Here is a 19,395-nt window from a genome sequence, read left to right as displayed (position 1 = left end):
AAGAGTTCCACACTCGGTTTATTGTTTCCTTTGACTGTGACCAAGGGAGGAAAGGTGGAATTTTCATTTCTCAGTGAGACACTCTGTAATATCCATTGTCCTCTGAAGGAATTATTAGTTACTATGGAAAAGAAAAAAGACACATTTTTAAGGTACTGAGAGCAAATAAATTCCCTTCCACTGCCAAATATACAAACTGAGGGTACTACCAAGCAAAAATTCATATGTCAGAAAAAAGGATTCTAGAAAAACTTTTTGCAATTTGCTCATGAAATTATTTGGCTGTGAGTAATGTTTATGCTACAATTTTCTGAGATTTTTGGGGAAGCATCGTATTTAATCAGAAGTATTTCCAAATGAGAAAATCTTACATTTTTCTACATATAATGAAATGTTTATGAATGTAACAGTTAAGAGTTTGCATTTTTGGGGGGAATTGAAATATATTATTAATTTTATTTTTTCCACATCTTGGAGCCAATCTGTTTGGTTTTTCATGTCGTAAACAGTGTTTTGTTTTTGGCAGTTGGAAACTCATAGGCCTTAAATATTATGTCTACAATGCATAACGGATAAAGTGGCCCTGATTATGAATTTATTTTATAGACTAATTTACATATGTTATATCTTATTGGATTCAAACTCTTTAATTCCATTCTATCCACAAGAGCAAGTTCCAACTTTACTAAACTGAATAAAAAAGACTAAGTGAATAAATACTCATTAATTAGTAAGATTAGTAAAGATTAATATGTTTTTTCTGATTAGAACTTTACTAATTCATCTACCCAATAAATACCTAGAAATTAATTATAGATTATGAATTTCATTTCAATTTCAAAAATACTTATTTTAAGAGACAGCTCCTAACATACTTACCTACTGTTATGTGTTTGGGTGCTTTCCTGTGATTTGGATCTAAGTAAATAATGAAATAATACTTTTATTTTGATAAAATACAATCCGATAAAGTTATTTTTTTATTTTTAATGGAAGTTTCTTCCTCTTTCCCTTCAAAAGAATGGTAAGAAAGAAATATCTACCAAATGTCTATATTTATACTATTTATTACCAAAGTCAAAATCAAGTTCTTGGGACTCTTTTCTAATTTTTATACCTATAGATTTTACTCTAATCCTCTAACCAAAAGAATTAGAGAAAAAAGAATAAATTGAAGACAAATTAAATGAGGTTTATTGACAGAGAAAATAATATAGATGGTAAGATTAGTGAGATAATTCACTGATGAGTGATATAATTTTACCCTTCCCATCCTTTCCTTACCTCTGCTATTTTATATCTTCAGAACTTAAAGTAGATTTTTCCTACTACTCTATGAAACACACTTTTTAAATATATGGCTGACCCTTGAACAACACAGAGGTTAAGGTTGCCAACCCCCACACAGTCGAAATCCAGGTATAACACTTTGACTCCCCCAAAATTTAATTACTTAATAGTATACTGTTGACTGGAAGCCTTACTGATAATATAAACAGTCAATTAACACATATCTTATACTTTATATGTATTATATACTGTATTCTTACAATTAAGCTGGAGAAAAGAAAAGTTATTAAGAAAGTAATAAAGAAAATACATTTATAGTGCTGTACTATATTTATTTATAAAATCCATTTTAAGTGGATCTGCACAGTTCACATCCATGTTGTTCAAAGGTTAACTGTAGTTAGTTCTCCCCCAAGCCAAGTAAGAGATCTAAACTTGTGTCTACTGACATGCCCAACCCATTAGATATCCATTTTTTTTAAAAAAATTCTTATTTTGGTAATGTTATAACTCAAAGAGTTGGTTCTACCAACATCTTCCACCAGCTTTCCAATTGAAAAAAAATACTTAAAATAAAAGTTTAAAAAGAACAGGAGAAAAAATCTAAGAGGTGCTATAATAATAAAAGCACAGCACCTATGCCTAGTTTATTAAAATTTAAATGAAAGAATAATTCAAGGATGTTTTTCTGGTATATGATAAACACAAACTCGACTAATGGATTAACATTCCAAATTATATTCTTCAAATGCAATATATAATGTCCTATGAATGATGTCTTTGACTATCATTCAAGGACATCACCAGTGAACATCACCAGTGACAATCACCAGTTGAACACGACTTCTAGAAGAGGATGATTATGTGAATCCCATATTCTATAATGAGAGAGGGGACTCTAACTGGAGTAGTTATAATATTAATTGTGTATGTGAAGTTCAAGAATAATCACTCATTCATTAAACAAATACTTATTACACATGTACTCTGCTAGATGCTAACTCTAAATTGGTTAGCAAAATATACATGGCCATTACCCTCAAGTGATTTCAGAGTATATAGGGAAAGTAATACTTCTAGGAGGGCAAAAGGTTGGAAGAATTACAGTGTTTGAGCATTATATCACAAATCCCTTGACAGGGAATTGAGATAATAAAGAAAATCAGGGTTTTTTTCATAATTAGTTGGGAGAATGTAAGTAACATCTATAAGGGGTTATGATGTTAGAAGACATCCAAAAATAACAGAGAGAATAAAAGATGTAGAAATCCATAGCTTCCCTAATGAAAAAGTGACTTCATCAGAAAGGATAGAAACTATAAATGTTGTGGTGTAGCCTGAAAATTTAACCTGTGGCTATAAAGGATATTCTGGAAAACTAGTGGATTGAAATTAACTAAAGAAGACACCTCAAGAAAAAAACATCAGACCTTACAAGAAAACTAAAACTCTATAAGGGAGAAAGATGAGCAGACCAATAAGTATTTGATGACTTCAGAGGGATCACAAGGCCACAAAAGTGGAGCAAGGGAAACTAAAAACTTAAGAAACATTCAGAGAACCTTTGTTAACACAACTGTGGGTTGTTGAGGGGCTATGAAAAGCAAAGAATTTTACTGTGTTTATGATACCATCTCTTTGATAAACTCCTCCTAAGTGGAGTTTACTCAGTTGTTTATATTGAGGTTGTGGATGCAAATGTAATCTGAACAACAAAAAAAATATTTCCCTTTGTGTATCTCATCATAAAGTATGTAAAATGCTCTGCTTATAAGTTAGTTCCACAAAATAATTATAGATATCTTGTCTCATTAGATCTAACTAGTTTTTCCTATGTATCAAAAGAGTAGGCAACCAATAAAAACTTAGTCAACTGAAGAAAAAAGACTCATTCCTAGAATGGAAAATATTAATAAATTGTCTTTAGGGCTTTATCAATTGTGGCTGCTCAAAAAATATCAAGCAATTATTTATTTGTTCATTCTTATTTTCAAGTTATACTTATTTATGAGAAACACTTCCTAAGTTGCTTACCTGCTGGTATATGTTTGAGCACTACTTTCTGACCTGGATCTAAATAAAAAGATAAAAATAATGTCTAACAGTTATATTAAGAAACTTGCCTACATTAAGCATGAAGATCAGGCCATTTTACACCAAAACTAACTCTTTTAACACTTGGGAAATGCAAAAAAAGTAATATTTTTATTTACCCAACACCGAGTGCAACATATAATGCAAAATATAACTCTCCAGTGGGGAAAATATCTAGGTAGCTTTTTTTTTTCTTTATCACTTCTAAGCACAATATGTAAGTTTGATGATGAATGGCTGAATTTTGCTGTCAGACTCCAAGCTAGCTTTTTTAATTCATTGATATGTAAACTGCCACATTTTGCAAATTAAAAACACATTTATTTACTTCTGGGCAATCTATCAGAGTGAAATGACAGGAAAAACTTCCCCTTTCTATTCCATAAGTAAAGCTTTCCCTTTCCATTCCACAGAAAAGCTGAAGAAAATAATACAAAAATCTAATACCCAATGGAGGTTGACAGCCAGAAGGGCTTTTCCTTCTGTCAGTAAAAAATGAAGAAACTAGAAGTTCAGAGGGAAAACAGGAGCAAAAGCTGAATGACTACAAGGAAATATGAATTACTCACACCCTAACAGACATGGTTTTACTAACCCTAGCTTGGAAGGAGTTGAAGCAGTTATTTAGATGTTAGAAAGCTAAAACAAACGCCAGGACTAGTAGTCCTAAGTGTGGATAATAAACGTTATGGCTACTGGAAATGCAAGAGGTAAGTTGTCTTAGCCATGTGGATGGAAAAAAATCACCTAGAGATGTAAAACCTCAGGCCTGCACTAGGTATAGGCACAGGACCTCAATTCCTTAATTCCACTACCCACGAATTTGAACCAGTTAAGTATAAAAAATACTGAAACACTCATGCTTCAAGGCAAATCTAAAATATTCCCCTCATCCTAATGTATGCCTACAACTCAGAGCATGCCAAATTCCCATGAGACCAATCATTGTTCCTGACAATGACATTGCTTACAAGTCTAAATTGCAAACTACTATGTAAAAAAGGAAATTGAAATCAAAATGAGAAAATAGTTTCAAGAATGAATAGTGAACAAAGTCATTGATAAATATGTTGTTAAATCCTAGTAAATATTTATTTAATATAATAACAATAACCATGGCTAATGGAAGTCATGTAGGTAAAGAACCTAGAAGTTAAAAGCCAAATGACAATATGTGAGAGATTAATAACTGAATTTTGCTATTAAATTATCTAAAATCCTTCTGTTGTTTAGGAAAAGACTGAAAATATTAATTGAATTGAGATATTCAAAAATTAATTATGCTTAAGTGGCATTAATATAACCATATTGAGATTCACTCCTCTCTACATTCCTTGACTTCAACAGCCTTTCCCACTAACTTTCCACCAGATAAAATCATTCCAAAAAATAAATGACCTGAAAATTATAGTGTGGATGTTATGTTAGTAAAGCACAGCAATAGTGTCAAGTGACATTATTAAAAACTTAAGTGAAAAATTATCCTAAAAATGTTTCCCTAGTATACATCAAGCCAAAGGGCTAGACCAGTGGATTAACACCAAATTATACTATGGCTAACTGAAATGTACATTTTCCTATAATTAATGCTATCACTCAGTGTAGGTGAATAATATCCTAGACGAGATGAATTATGTTAACAAGTTTTTAGGATGAGACATATGAGAGAAGTAGAAATGAGAGCAGTTTTTTTTTAAGATTTTATTTATTTGGCAGAGAGATAGACAGTACAAATAGGCAGAGTGGCAGGCAGAGGGAGAGGGAGAAGCAGGCTCCCTGTGGAGCAGGGAGTCTGACATGGGGCTTGATCCCAGGACCCAGCCCAAGGCAACGGCTTAACCAACTGAGCCACCCAGGCTCCCTGAAATGAGAGCAGTTATAACATTATAGATATATGGATGTGTATGTGTGTGTGTATGTGTCTATGTACTTTGTAAGTTTTTTCTGTTTGTGTGTTTGTGTGCACGTGCGCCCTTGGGAGGGGGGATTAAAAGTAATTCATTCATTCAGCAAATGAAGCAAATATTTATTGAGCACTTACCATAAGCCAAGAACTCTACTACATGCTGGCTATACAATGCTGGGCAAGATATTCATGGCTTTTATTTTCTAAGATAACAGTATAATAAGACATGTCCAAGATGAGGAAAAGTAACTGAGACTTGCTGTGTTTGAGTACCATATGATAATTCCCTGACACAGAGAGGACATATTATTAATTAATATTATTATTATTAAATGAAAATCAATTTTTTAGTTTGGTCATAGTATCTCATGACCTCAAAGTGTCACTATAAAGAGAAGGTCATAAGAATAAAGAAGAGATAAAGGATAAGAAAGAGAGGCATTCTCCTTGAAGAAGAAACCCTCTTCTAGAATAAGACAATAAGACAAATTATACAACCATGTTGTGCAGCCTAGAAAATTTACTCTATAGATTTGGAAGTGTTTTAGACTAGCAATGGACTTTGAAGAACATATAGGGAATAACACCAGCTGCCTATATAGGTAAATAAAGACTTAAGTCAGAGAGAGAGGAGTGAATACTCCTAAACAGTTTATATCTGCAGAAAGACCCCAAACCCAAAAATGATAGATGTGGAAACTAAAGACTTACTGTTTTATTATATGTAAATATCCACCTTTCAGGAAATGGACAGAAATCTAATTAAAACTATTTTGTGATACTGGGAGGCTATGGAAGATATAGAATTATTGTTTCTTTATGATGTTTCTCTTCAGCAAACTTTTCTTAAGTGACCAGGGTAAGTGTTCACCCAGTTGTTCATGAGCATACATACTGAATTTCTAGTTGTAAAATCTCCAAATACAGAAGTAAACTTCTCCACTTAAGAGTTAGCTCTGTAACCATTTCACCAATCATTTATTTGTTTCCGAAAAATAAACTCCCAACATACATTAACAAACTGAAATAAAGAAGACATTGATTTTTCTACACAAATACTCATTAGTTACTAGATTACTTTTTGGTGTAGTACCTTACCAATTGTTACTGCTCAATTAATACCTAGCAATTTATTGTTGATTGTCAATTTGTTCATCTTATTTTTAACACATACTTATTTTAAGAAATATGTCCTAATTTACTTACCTGACTATATCTGTTTGGCTGCTGCTTTCTGATCTGGATCTAAAGGAGAGTGAAAGTAATGCTTCCAGGTTAATACTAAAAAAAATTTGCCTCCCAAACAAATGAATGTTAGACTATTTTGTGACCTGCATTAACTCTTTTATACCACCAATTACCACTAATGAATAATTTTTTTAAAGATTTTATTTATTTTATTTGAGAGAGAGAGCACATGAGAGGGGGGAGAGTCAGAGGGAGAAGCAGACTCCCCGCTGAGCAGGGAATCTGATGTAGGACTCTATCCTGGGACTCCAGAATCATGACCTGAGCCAAAGGCAGTCACTTAACCAACTGAGCCACCCAGGCACCCTAATGAATAATTTTAAAAGACTACTAAATTGGGGTATGCAAATAAATAATATCCTAATTTACACATGTACCATGTCCATAAGGAATATAAATTTCAAATCCCCAACAGGGAAAGGAGCAAGAAAACAGATTAGTTTTTCCCCTTACTACTTCCCAGCATAGAATATATGCTTGATTTTGAATGCCTGATTCTGGCCTGCAGGTCCCATCAAATGTCTTACCCACTGATAAATTACAGGTCATGAGTTAAAACCCTCACTGACTTCTGGACATCAGGCGGACTGGGCTGACAGGGCAGTTTTCCCCTTCTATTCCACACAGAGAAATAATGGGGAAAAAAGAAACACACAAAATACTAACCAAAATTTAAGAGAAGAAAGGGAAATTTCCAATGATAGTTTTAAAAAGAGAGAAAATTAAAAACATGAAAGGTAAATAGGAACTAAAGCTGAGTGAGTGACTCTCCAGAACTATGTGAAGTAGTCATCCACATTAGCCTATAAGGAGTTGAGACCTCCTGGAAAGCTGGAACTGACTTCCTTCTCTAAACTTGGAAGCCATGAAAGGAGGATAGTGAAAGCTGTTACCATTAGTCTTTGAGATGCAGCAGGGAAATTGCTTCAGAAGTGTAGATGGAAAAGGATCACCTAGAGACACAGAAACTCTAAGTGCTTAAAATGGTTTAGGGATGTGGATGTAAAAAATATCACATAGAGAAACAGGAACCTCAAGCCTTACCAACTTTAGGTTAGGATACCAGGCCATGGTATGAATTTTAGATCTCCAGGTGTAACAAGTGTAAAAACTTATAACTTGGGAGGGTAACACACGAAATAATCTCCACAAGGAAGATTTTACAAAGCAGGACACACAGAAATCTCATGAGATAATCATTGTGGCTTAAGATGGCCTTATAATCAAAGAAAAAAGCCACTGAGAGTTAATGTCCACAGCTGGAGAAAAGTAAAGAATTCATACATGAAAAATTATAGGCAACAAACAAACTTAAAAAAAAGAATGTTTAGGATTTCCATAGAGATCAATAAAGGAGCAGAATCCATTAAACAAGAAATGAAAGAACTGAAAAAAAAAAGAAAAAGAATTGCTGATTTTAAAAATGTTTAGGGAAATCACCCAGAACACTTGATAAACAGAATGTAATAAAATATAAAAAGACCAGTTAACAGTTGGGCCTCTGCCTTCAGCTCAGGTCATGATCTCAGGATCCTGGGATTGAGCCCCACTTTGCGCTCCCTGCTCAGCTGGGCTCCCTGCTCAGCTGGGAGGTCAGGTTCCCTGCTTAGCTGGGGGCCTGTATCTCCCTCTTCCTCTGCCTGCCACTCCACCTCCTTGTGTGCTCTCTCTCTCTGTATCAAATAAATAAATAAAATCTTTAAAAATAATAAAAAAGTTAAAAGACCAGTTAAGAAACATGAAGGAATTCTGACACAGAGGATTTAGAATGAGGGAGGTTCAATATATGAGAAGAAAACATCTAGGACTTTTACAAAATTGAAGAAAGTTGAGTCTTCTCACTGAAATAAAATACTGAGTCTGGTTCATGAGTTAAAAAAAAAATCTCTACCAGAATATATTATAATGAAATAATAACTCTAGGGTCAAGAAAAAAACACAGAAGCTTTGTTAGGCAGAATTCCAGAGATGGCTTCCTAAGATCTCCATTCCTTGGTTATTCAAACACTTCTGAGTACTTAAAAGATTTTGCAAGTGTAATTGCAGCTCCATATCAATTGATCTTAAAATACAAAGATTATTTTGGTTGGCCTGGCCCAATCAGGTGAGCCTTCAAAAGTAGAGTAGTCTGCTGCTGGCCGAAAAGGAAGTAAGAGGAAGTCAAAGCCTAAGGAAGACCTGAATGCCCTTTTTTCTTTGAAAATGAAGGGAGGCACATGAGAAACAATGCAGACAGTCTCTGGGAGTAGGAAGGGGCCCCTAGTAGGCAGCTCAGACCCATAGATGCAAGAAATTAGATTCTGCTTACAACCTGAATGAGCTAGGAACACAGCCTGGCCTTCAGGCCTTCTAGTCAGGCTTGTGACAACCCAGCCAAATCTGCATGATTTCTTTTCTTTTCTTTTTTTTTTTTTTTAAGATTTTATCTATTTATTTAGAGAGAGAAAGGGAGAGCACCTGTGTGCATGTGCAAGTAGGGGGAAGAGCAGAGGGAGAGAAAAAGAATCTCAAGCAGACTCCCTGCTGAGCGCAGAGCCCAACCCAGGGCTTGATCATGACCCTGAGATCATGACCTGAACTGAAATTAAGAGTCCAACGCTTTATTGACTGAGTCACCCAAGCACCCCCTCCACCTAGATTTCTAATTTATAGATCTTTGACAGAATAAATGAATATTGTTTTAAGTCACTAAATGTGTGATAATATGTTATGCAGCAATAGAAATACAAAGCCTACTACAGATAAAACTCCTATTAACCATTAAGGAATAAATGAATAAACACACTAACAGAAGATTTATCATCATCATCAATAAATGCCAGACTACACTGACATACTTTCCAATAGCTGAGGCAAAATAACTCTCAATTAGAAGTCCACACTATATAGACTCACATTCAACAGTGAAAATAAAATAAAGACAATTTCGAATGGATAAGGTAAACAGCTTACTACACAGAGACTCACTGATGTAAATTCTAAGAGATGTACTTCCCCAAAAGGGAGATTGAACATAAAAAGATGGAGCAAAATTTAAAAAAGAATAGTGAGCAAATGAAATGGTAAATATCTAGTTAAATCCTAGTATGTTTAAACTAAATACAATAAGGACAATGATAATGATGACTTGTTTGCAGCAGGTTAAAATTCAGAGTAATTAAATAACAAATAATAATAATATGGAAGAGTGAAGAAAAGAGTATAGGAATAACTTGGCAAAGAACAATATGTTGTTAGAAACCCTAAGTGTTCATTATATCTGAAATTGTAAAATTAACATTGAATTTTAATACATAACAATATAATAAATCAATCATTAAAGAATATCACTAAAAGAATATAACTAGAACATATAATGACCATGTTAATAGAAAGAAAGAAAAAAAACAATGAAAGTACAATTGATGTAAAAGACTACGAGAAAATAGAAAAATAAAATATTGGCAAAGTATGATAAATAGAATAGAAAAAATAAATAAATGATAGAATTTAGTCTAAATATATCAGCAAACATATAAGTATGTAACCATATTGAATTCAACTATGAGAAACTGGAGATTATATATTTTTAACTTCCATTGGCAGGTTATTTTTAAGAAACAAACTTAAATAAAAGATTGAAAGTAAAGAATTGGGGGCAGAGCAAGATGGCGGAGGAGTAGGAGACCTCGATTTTGTCTGGTCCCAGGGATTCAGCTGGATGGGGATCAAACCGTTCTGAACACCTACAAACTCAACAGGAGATCGAAGAAAAGAATACCAACAACTCTGAACAGAAAAGGGACCACTTTCTGGAGGGTAGGACGTGTGGAGACGTGAAACCGAGGTGATATTCGGGAGGATAGACAGCAGGGGAGGGGGCCTCTGTCGGCCGCTTCTGGCAAGTAATAGAGCAGCAGAGCACAAAATCGGAACATTTAGAAGACGGTTCAGATGAGGGACGTTGCTTCAGTGGCTAAGCTGGGGGGCGGGGGTGGAACCCTCACTGGGACAGTGTGGTCTCAGGACCCTCGGGGTCACAGAGAGACCGGATGTACCTGAGTGTGGCAGAGCTCCCAGGTATAGGAGCAGGAAAGCTGGCTGCAGAGACAGAGCTGAGGAGGAATGGGCTCTCAGCTCAGGGTTACCATAAACCGTGATCTGCAGCACAGTTGGGCCATTGCTTCTCCAGCAGGGACCCAACAAGCAGCAGATCTGGGGAGACTCCCCTTCCTTCCCCAGGAGGAGCAGCGCAGGAGTGCAACACAGGGATCTGCTGGGTTTGGAGACTCCACAGCAAGTCGTGTGCGAGAGAGAGAAACGCTCGGCCGGGTGAGCACGCAGTGCGGCTGGAGACCAGGGAGATGGGAGTGACTGACTGCTTTTCTCTGGGGGTGCACTGAGGAGTGGGGCCCCAAGTTCTCGGCTCCTCTGGGGCAGAGATTGGGAGGCCGCCATTTTCATTCTCATCCTCCAAAGCTGTGCGGAAACCTTGCAGGGAACAAAAGCTCCTGAGAGCAAACACAAGCAGATTATTTAGCCCAGACAGGCAAGGGTGGGGCAATTCCGCCTCTGGCAAAGATGTTTGGGAACCACAGAAACAGGCCCCTCCCCCAGAAGATCAGCAAGAACAGCCAGCCAAGACCAAGTTTACCAATCAATGAGAACAGCAGAACTCCAGCGCTGGGGGAATACTGCATATAGACTCCATGGCTTTTTTACCATGATTTTTAGTCTTTCAAAGTTAATTTTTTTTATTTTTTTCCCTTTTTCAACCAACATCTCATCAATTCTATTTTAAAAAAACATTTTTAATTTTCATTTTTAGAGTCTTATTCTATCCCTTCATAGTAGTGACCCTTATTTTTGGCATATATATATGTTGTTCTCTCTTTAAAATTTTGAGATACAGTTTCTCCTAACAGATCATAATATACCCTAAATCTCTAGTGTATTGTTTGTTCTGCTCTCCTGCCTGATCACATTCTCTCCCTTTTTTTTCTTTTTTTCTAAATCCTCTTCTTTCTTTTTTCAAACAACTTCTTATCAAAACCTTATAAAATCTTTTATAATTTTCATCTTTACAGTCATATTCCATCCCTTCATCGTATCAACCCTTATTTTTGTACATATATAAGTTTTTCTTTCTTTAAAATTTTTGGAGGCCCTTTCTTCTAACAGACCAAAATATACCCAAAATCTAGTGTTTGGCACTGATCTATGCACGAGTCTGATCATATTCTGGTTTTTTTCTTTTGTTCTGTTTTTGTTTGTTATTATCTTTTTCTTTTTCTTTTTTTTTTCTTTTTTCTTTCTTTCCCTTTCTTTTTCCCAGGCTTCAGGTCTTTTCTGATTTGTTTAGAGTATATTTTCTGGGGATGTTTTTACCCTGTTAGCATTTTGTTCTCTCATTCATCTATTCTCCTCTGGACAAAATGACAAGATGGAAAAAATCACTCAACAAAAAGAACAAGATGCGGTACCGACTGCCAGGGACCTACTCGATACGGACAATAGAATGATGTCAGACCTAGAGTTCAGAAACATGATTTTAAAGATACTAGCTGGGCTTGAAAAAAGCATGGAACTTATTAGAGAAACCCTTTCTGGAGAAATAAAAGAATTCAAATCTAACCAAGTCGAAATCAAAAAGGCTATTAATGAGGTGCAATAAAAAATGAGGGTGTTAACTGCTAAGATAAATGAGGCAGAAGAGAGAATCAGTGATATAGATGACCAAATTATGAAAAATAAGGAAGCTGAGAAAAAGAGAGATAAACAACTACTGGATCACGAGGGCAGAATTCGAGAGATAAGTGATACCATAAGATGAAACAACATCAGAATAATTGGGATTCCAGAAGAAGAAGAAAGAGAGAGAGGGGCAGAAGGTATATTGGAGCAAATTATAGCAGAGAACTTCCCTAATGTGGGGAAGGAAACAGGCATCAAAATCCAGGAGGGACAGAGAACCCCCCTCAAAATCAATAAAAATAGGTCAACACCCTGACATCTAATAGTAAAACTTATGAGTCTCAGAGACAAAGAGAAAATCCTGAAAGCAGCTCAGAAGAGATCTGTAACCTACAATGGTGGAAACATTAGACTGGCAACAGACCTATCCACAGAGACCTGGCAGGACAGAAAGGACTGTCATGATATCTTCAGAGCACTAAACGAGAAAAATATGCAGCCAAGAATACTATATCCAGCTAGGCTGTCCTTGAAAATAGAAGGAGAGATAAAAAGCTTCTGGGACAAACAAAAACTAAGGGAATTTGCAAACACGAAACCAGCCTACCAGAAATATTGAAAGGGGTTCTCTAAGCAAGAGAGAGCCTAAAAGCAACATAGACCAGAAAGGAACACAGACAATATAAAGTAACAGTCACCTTACAAGCAATACAATGGCACTAAAGTCATATCTTTCAACACTTATCCTGAATGTAAATGGGCTAACTGCCCCAATCAAGATACAGGCTACCAGAATGTATTAAAAAACAAGACCCATCGATATGCTGTCTGCAAGAGACTCATTTTAGACCCAAAGATACCCGCAGATTGAAAGTGAGGGGATGGAAAACCATTTACCATGCTAATGGACACCAAAAGAAAGCTGGGGTGGCAATCCTTATAACACACAAATTAGATTTTAAAACAAAGAGTGTAATAAGAGATAAGGAAGGACACTATATCCTACTTAAAGGGTCTATCCAACAAGAATATCTAACAACTATAAATATCTATGCCCCTACATGGGAACAGCCAATTATATAAGCCAATTAATAACAAAAGCAAAGAAACACATCGACAACAATACAATAATAGTGGGAGACTTTAACACCACCCCCACTGAAATGGACAGATCATCTAAGCAAAAGATCAACAAGGAAATAAAGACTTTAAATGACACACTGGACCAAATGGACTTCACAGACATATTCAGAACATTCCATCCCAAAGAACGGAATACACATTCTTCCCTAGTGCCCATGGAACATTCTCCAGAATGGATCACATCCTAGGTCACAAATCAGGTTTCAACCGGTACCAAGAGACTGGGATTATTCCCTGCATATTTTCACCACAACGCATTGAAACTAGAACTCAATCACAAGAGGAAAGTCAGAAAGAACTCAAATACATGGAGGCTAAAGAGCATCCTACTAAAGAATGAATGGGTCAACCAGGAAATTAAAGAAGAATTTAAATACTTCATGGAAACCAATGAAAATGAAAACACAACTGTTCAAAATCTCTGGGATGCTGCAAAGGCAGTCGTGAGAGGAAAGTATATAGCAATACAAGCCTTTCTCAAGAAACAAGAAAGATCTTAAATACACAACCTAACCCTACACCTAAAGGAGCTGGAGAAAAAACAGCAAATAAAGCCTAAACCCAGCAGGAGAAGAGAAATAATAAAGATCAGAGCAGAAATCAATGAAATAGAAACCAGAAGAACAGTAGAACAGATCAACGAAACTAGGAGCTGGTTCTTTGAAAGAATTAACAAGATTAATAAACCCCTGGCCAGACTTATCAAAAAGAAAGAGAAATGACCCAAATCAACAAAATCATGAATGAAAGAGGAGAGATCACAACCAACACCAAAGAAATATAAACAATTCTAAGAACATATCATGAGCAACTCTATGCCAGCAAATTAGATAATCTGGAAGAAATGGATGCATTCCTAGAGATATACTAACTACCAAAACTGAATCAGGAAGAAATAGAAAAGCTGAACAGACCTATAACCACTAAGGAAATTGAAGCAGTCATAAACAATCTCCCAACAAACAAAAGCCCAGGGCCAGATGGCTTCCCAGGGGAATTCTACCAAACATTTCAAGAATAATTAATACCTATTCTTCTGAAACTGTTCCAAAAATAGAAATGGAAGGAAAACTTCCAAACTCGCTTTATGAGGCCACAATTACCTTGATCCCCAAACCAGACAAAGACCCCATCAAAAAGGAGAATTACAGACCAATATCCCTGATGAACATGGAGGCAAAAATTCTCACCAAAATACTAGCCAATAGGATCCAACAGTACATTAAAAGGATTATTCACCATGACCAAGTGAGATTTATCCCTGGGCTGCAAGGTTGGTTCAACATCTGCAAATCAATCAGTGTGATACAATACATTAATCAAAGATAGAACAAGAACCATATGATCCCTTCAATAGATGCAGAAAAGCATTTAACAAAATGCAGCTTTCTTTCTTGATTAAAACTCTTCAGAGTATAGGGATAGAGAGTACATACCTCAATATCATAGAATCCATCTATGAAAAACCTACAGCGAATATCATTCTCAATGGAGAAAAACTGAGAGCTTTCCCCCTAAGGTTAGGAACATGGCAGGGATGTCCACTATCACCACTGCTATTCAAATAGTATTAGAAGTCCTAACCACAGCAATGAGACAACAAAAAGAAATAAAAGGCATCCAAATCGGCAAAGAAGTCAAACTCTCACTGTTTGCAGATGATATGATACTTTATGTGGAAAGCCCGAAAGACTCCACCCCAAAATTGCTAGAACTCATACAGGAATTCAGTAAAGTGGAAGGATATAAAATCAATGCACAGAAATCAGTAGCATTCCTACACACCAACAAGACAGAAGAAAGAGAAATTAAGGAGGTGATCCCGTTTACAATTGCATCCAAAACCATAAGATACCTAGGAATAAATCTAACCAAAGAGGCAAAGGATCTGTACTCAGAACTATAAAATACTCATGAAAGAAATTGAGGAAGACACAAAGAAATGGAAAAACGTTCGATGCTCATGGATTAGAAGAACAAATATTGTGAAGATGTCAATGCTACCTAGAGCAATCTACACATTCAACGCAATCCCCATCAAAATACCATCCACTTTTTTCAAAGAAATGGAACAAATAATCCTAAAATTTGTATGGAACCAGAAAAGACTCCGAATAGACAGAGGAATGTTGAAAAAGAAAAGCAAAGCTGGCAGCATCACATTTCCGGACTTCAAGCTCTATTACAAAGCTGTTATCATCAAGACAGTATGGTACTGGCACAAAAACAGACACATCAATCAATGGAACAGAAGAGAGAGCCCAGAAATGGACCCTCAACTCGATGGCCAACTAATCTTCGACAAAGCAGGAAAGAATGTCCAATGGAAAAAAGACATTCTCTTCAACAAATGCTGTTGGGAAAATTGGACAGCTACATGCAGAAGAATGAAACTGGACCATTTCCTTACACCACACACAAAAATAAGACTCAAAATGGCTGAAAGACCTAAATGTGAGACAGAGGTCCATCAAAATCCTAAAGGAGAACACAGGCAGCAACCTCTTCAACCTCGACCGCAGCAACTTCTTCCTAGAAACATCGCCAAGGCAAGGGAAGCAAGGGCAAAAATGAACTATTGGGAATTCATCAAGATAAAAAGCTTTTGCACAGCAAAAGAAACAGTCCACAAAACCAAAAGACAACCGACAGAATGGGAGAAGATATTTGCAAATGACATATCAGACAAAGGGCTAGTATCCAAAATCCATAAAGAACTTATCAAACTCAACACCCAAAGAACAAATGATCCAATCAAGAAATGGACAGAAGACATGAACAGACATTTTTCCAAAGACATCCAAATGGCCTACAGACACATGAAAAAGTGTTCAACATCCCTGGGCATCAGGGAAACACAAATCAAAACCTCAATGAGATACCACCTAACACCAGTCAGAATGGCTAAAATTAGCAAGTCAGGAAACGACAGATGTTGGTGGGGATGCGGAGAAAGGGGAACTCTCCTACACTGTTGGTGGGAATGCAAGCTCATGCAGCCACTCTGGAAAACAGTATGGAGGTCCCTCAAACAGTTGAAAATAGAGCTACCATACGACCCAGCAATTGCACTACTGGGTATTTACCACAAAGATACAAATGTAGGGATCCGAAGGAGTACGTGCACCCCAATGTTTATAGCAGCAATGTCCACAATAGCCAAACTGTGGAAAGAGCCAAGATGTCCATCGACAGATGAATGGATAAAGAAGATGTGGTCCATATATACAATGGAATATTATGCAGCCATCAAAAGGAATGAGATCTTGCCACTTGCAATGACGTGGATGGAACTGGAGGGTGTTATGCTGAGTGAAATAAGTCAATCAGAGAAAGACATGTATCATATGACCTCACTGATATGAGGAACTCTTAATCTCAGGAAATAAACTGAGGGTTGCTGGAGTGGGGGGTGGGGTGGGGTGGCTGGGTGATAGACATTGGGGAGGGTATGTGCTATGGTGAGCGCTGTGACTTGTGCAAGACTGCTGAATCACAGATCTGTACCTCTGAAACAAATAATGCAATATATGTTAAGAAAAAAAAAAGAATATTGCAGGAGGGGATGAATGAAGTGGGGGAAATTGGAGGAGGAGACAAACCATGAGAGGCAATGGACTCTGAAAAACAAACTGAGGGTTCTAGAGAGAGGGGGGGTGGAAGGATGGGTTAGCCTGGTGATGGGTATTAAAGAGGGCACGTTCTGCGTGGAGCACTGGGTGTTATGCACAAACAATGAATCATGGAACACTACATCAAAAACTAATGATGTAATGTATGGTGATTAACATAACAATAAAATTTTTAAAAAGAAAAATAAATAAATAAAAATTAAAAGAATTCATATTACATAAATCTAACAAATAGAATATTCATATAACAATTATAAAACAGTGAGGACTGAATTTATGGTTAAGAAACCCTAATGGGGACAAAATACTAACAGCACAGTTAGGTCAATATAATTAGTGCTTCCCAATCCATAATTTTTATAGATTTTACCTGAGCTTTATCACGTACAATCTGTGAAATGTCAGGTATTTCCTTGTTTATTTACCCAAGCAATACATGAATATAACCCAAGTTGAGCTATTTTTAGGCACCGTATAGCCTTTTTCTTTACTAATTATATACATCCTATTTCTTATTAGAGTTGGCTACTTTTGTCCTTGTTTCCTCAGAGTAGACTTCTAATAAACATTTATTAAGTGAATAAAAGACTACCAGAAGCTAAATTACTATATATTTGTAGGCTGGTTTTCAGTGCATTACTTTACCAATTACATCTGTTCAAGTGATATCTAAAAATTGTAAATTATTCATTCTTAATATACAACATGTGTTTTAAGATACCTTCTAATTTACTTACCTGCTAGCAAATGTGTGAGTGCTGCCCTCTGAGCTAAATATTAAAAAAAAAAAAAAAAAAAATAGTGCCTCATGTTAGTCCTAAGAAACTCTTACCAACTGCATGAATAAAAAAGTCATTTTATAAGCAGTATTTCCTCTTTTACAAGACTAGTTAACAATAAAGAAAATAATGTTCAAGGTCACTGAACAAAGATGGAAATAAATAATATTCTTATTTACCCATATACCTCATCCACAAAGAGTACAAATTTCAAATCCCACAGTGAGGAGACTATCAAAAAGGCACAGATTTGCTTTTTCCTTATCTCTTCTGAACATAGAATACAGATTTGACGCTGAGTCCCCGATTCTGACCTTCATGCCCCAAATTTTAACATTTATTCATTGATTTTGAAAACAATGTTACATTTTGTTAATTTAAAAAACCCATACTGGCTTCTAGGCAATCTGGCAGAGTGGGCAGGAAGGGCAATTTCCCCTTTACATTCCTCATAACACAGAGGAGTGCTGAAAACAATAACAAAACATTGAATACATAACTGAGGTTAACAGACTTCTCCTGGTGCTAGTAAAAATGAAGAAACTGAGAGTTGAAACAGTAAACAGGAGCTAAAACTGAGTAACTGCAGGGGCACCTAAACCAGTAACAACACCTTTCAGGCTAGAGATTTAATAGCTCTTCCTTAGGAGTTGAAGTTCCAGGCCTTTGCATGTGGGGAAACTGTGAGTTCCTTAATTAAACCTGGGAGCCATGAAGAGCCATACCACCCATGAAACATGGATAATAAAAATTCTGACCTGTGGTCTTTGGAATGCAACAGGGAAATGAGGATATGTAGATGGGGGGGAAGGCATCACTGAGAGAAATAGGAATCCCAAGCCTCCAAAAAGTGTAATTTTAGAACTCCAGTTCACACCCCTACAAATTCTTGAACACTGTGCATAGCAATTGTTTTAAATATTTTTGATTGATAAAAGAAGCAAAAGTGAAACAATGCACATGTATTTATCTTCACACAAAACATGCAGAATTCTCATGAGAAAATAAAACACTGAAGATAAAAGAATCTATGATTACAAACCACTAAGAGTTAATGTCAACAGCCACAGCAAAACAATGAATTCACACACCAAAAAACACAAATGATTAAAAAAAGTTTATATAAGAATATTTTAAATCTCCATAGAGATCTTTGTAAGAACAGAATCCACAAATCTTAAAACAGGACAGTGATGGCAGAAGAATTGGTGAAATGAAAGAAAAATCTAACACAATGTGAGATGTAGATAAATATGAATGCAGTTACAAACCATAAAGGCATACTTCCAATTCTGACCAAAATGGAGTAACAGACTCAATTTACCCTCCTGCCTAACACAACTGAAAATTCAGACAAAATATATGAAACAGTGGTTTTCAGACATTGAATAGTAGGCAGCACAGGATAGTGACTTCTGATAGAGGGGAATAAAAAAGGTGAGACACCTATGATTGACCCTTCTTACTGCCTGGTGAGAATTTCTAAGCTATCGGACAGCCAGGGGGACACAGGCAAAATTCAGAAATCTCCCTGAGTTGAGTTAATAGAACTGGGGGTCTAAGGATGCCAAGGCAGCTAGAATTCACAGAGAAAAATACCAGAGAGGGAAAGAGCTGCACAGAGCTCTGA

The 19,395-nt window shown here is 36.1% G+C and overlaps 1 protein-coding gene across 19 annotated transcripts in view; it reads right to left on the bottom strand.

The window, feature by feature from the left end:
* The window catches only part of LOC112834663 (disintegrin and metalloproteinase domain-containing protein 32-like), a 194,361-nt gene continuing 174,966 nt past the window's right edge, over positions 1-19,395 (bottom strand). For 9 of the 19 annotated variants that reach the window (XR_012381174.1, XR_012381176.1, XR_012381177.1 and 6 more), the window contains 5 exons: positions 17,724-17,756; positions 6,497-6,535; positions 3,325-3,363; positions 880-918; positions 1-121 (listed from right to left, as the gene is read on the bottom strand). Coding sequence is in view for 14 of the 19 variants with exons in the window: in XM_073902495.1 (XP_073758596.1) it covers positions 115-121; positions 880-918; positions 3,325-3,363; positions 6,497-6,535; positions 17,724-17,756 (157 nt within the window). In the remaining 5 variants the exon portion in view is untranslated. The remainder of the gene's footprint in view (positions 122-879; positions 919-3,324; positions 3,364-6,496; positions 6,536-17,723; positions 17,757-19,395) is intronic. The other 10 variants (XR_012381175.1, XM_073902499.1, XR_012381173.1 and 7 more) reach the window with 5 other exon arrangements.

Source organism: Callorhinus ursinus, unplaced genomic scaffold (genome assembly GCF_003265705.2).
Source record: "Callorhinus ursinus isolate GAN/ISIS: 27379988/994484 unplaced genomic scaffold, GSC_fseal_2.0 scaffold17, whole genome shotgun sequence".
NCBI classification, from domain to species: domain Eukaryota; kingdom Metazoa; phylum Chordata; class Mammalia; order Carnivora; family Otariidae; genus Callorhinus; species Callorhinus ursinus.
Note: the sequence above shows the minus strand (reverse complement) of the source record. Positions and strands in the feature narration are given on the sequence as shown.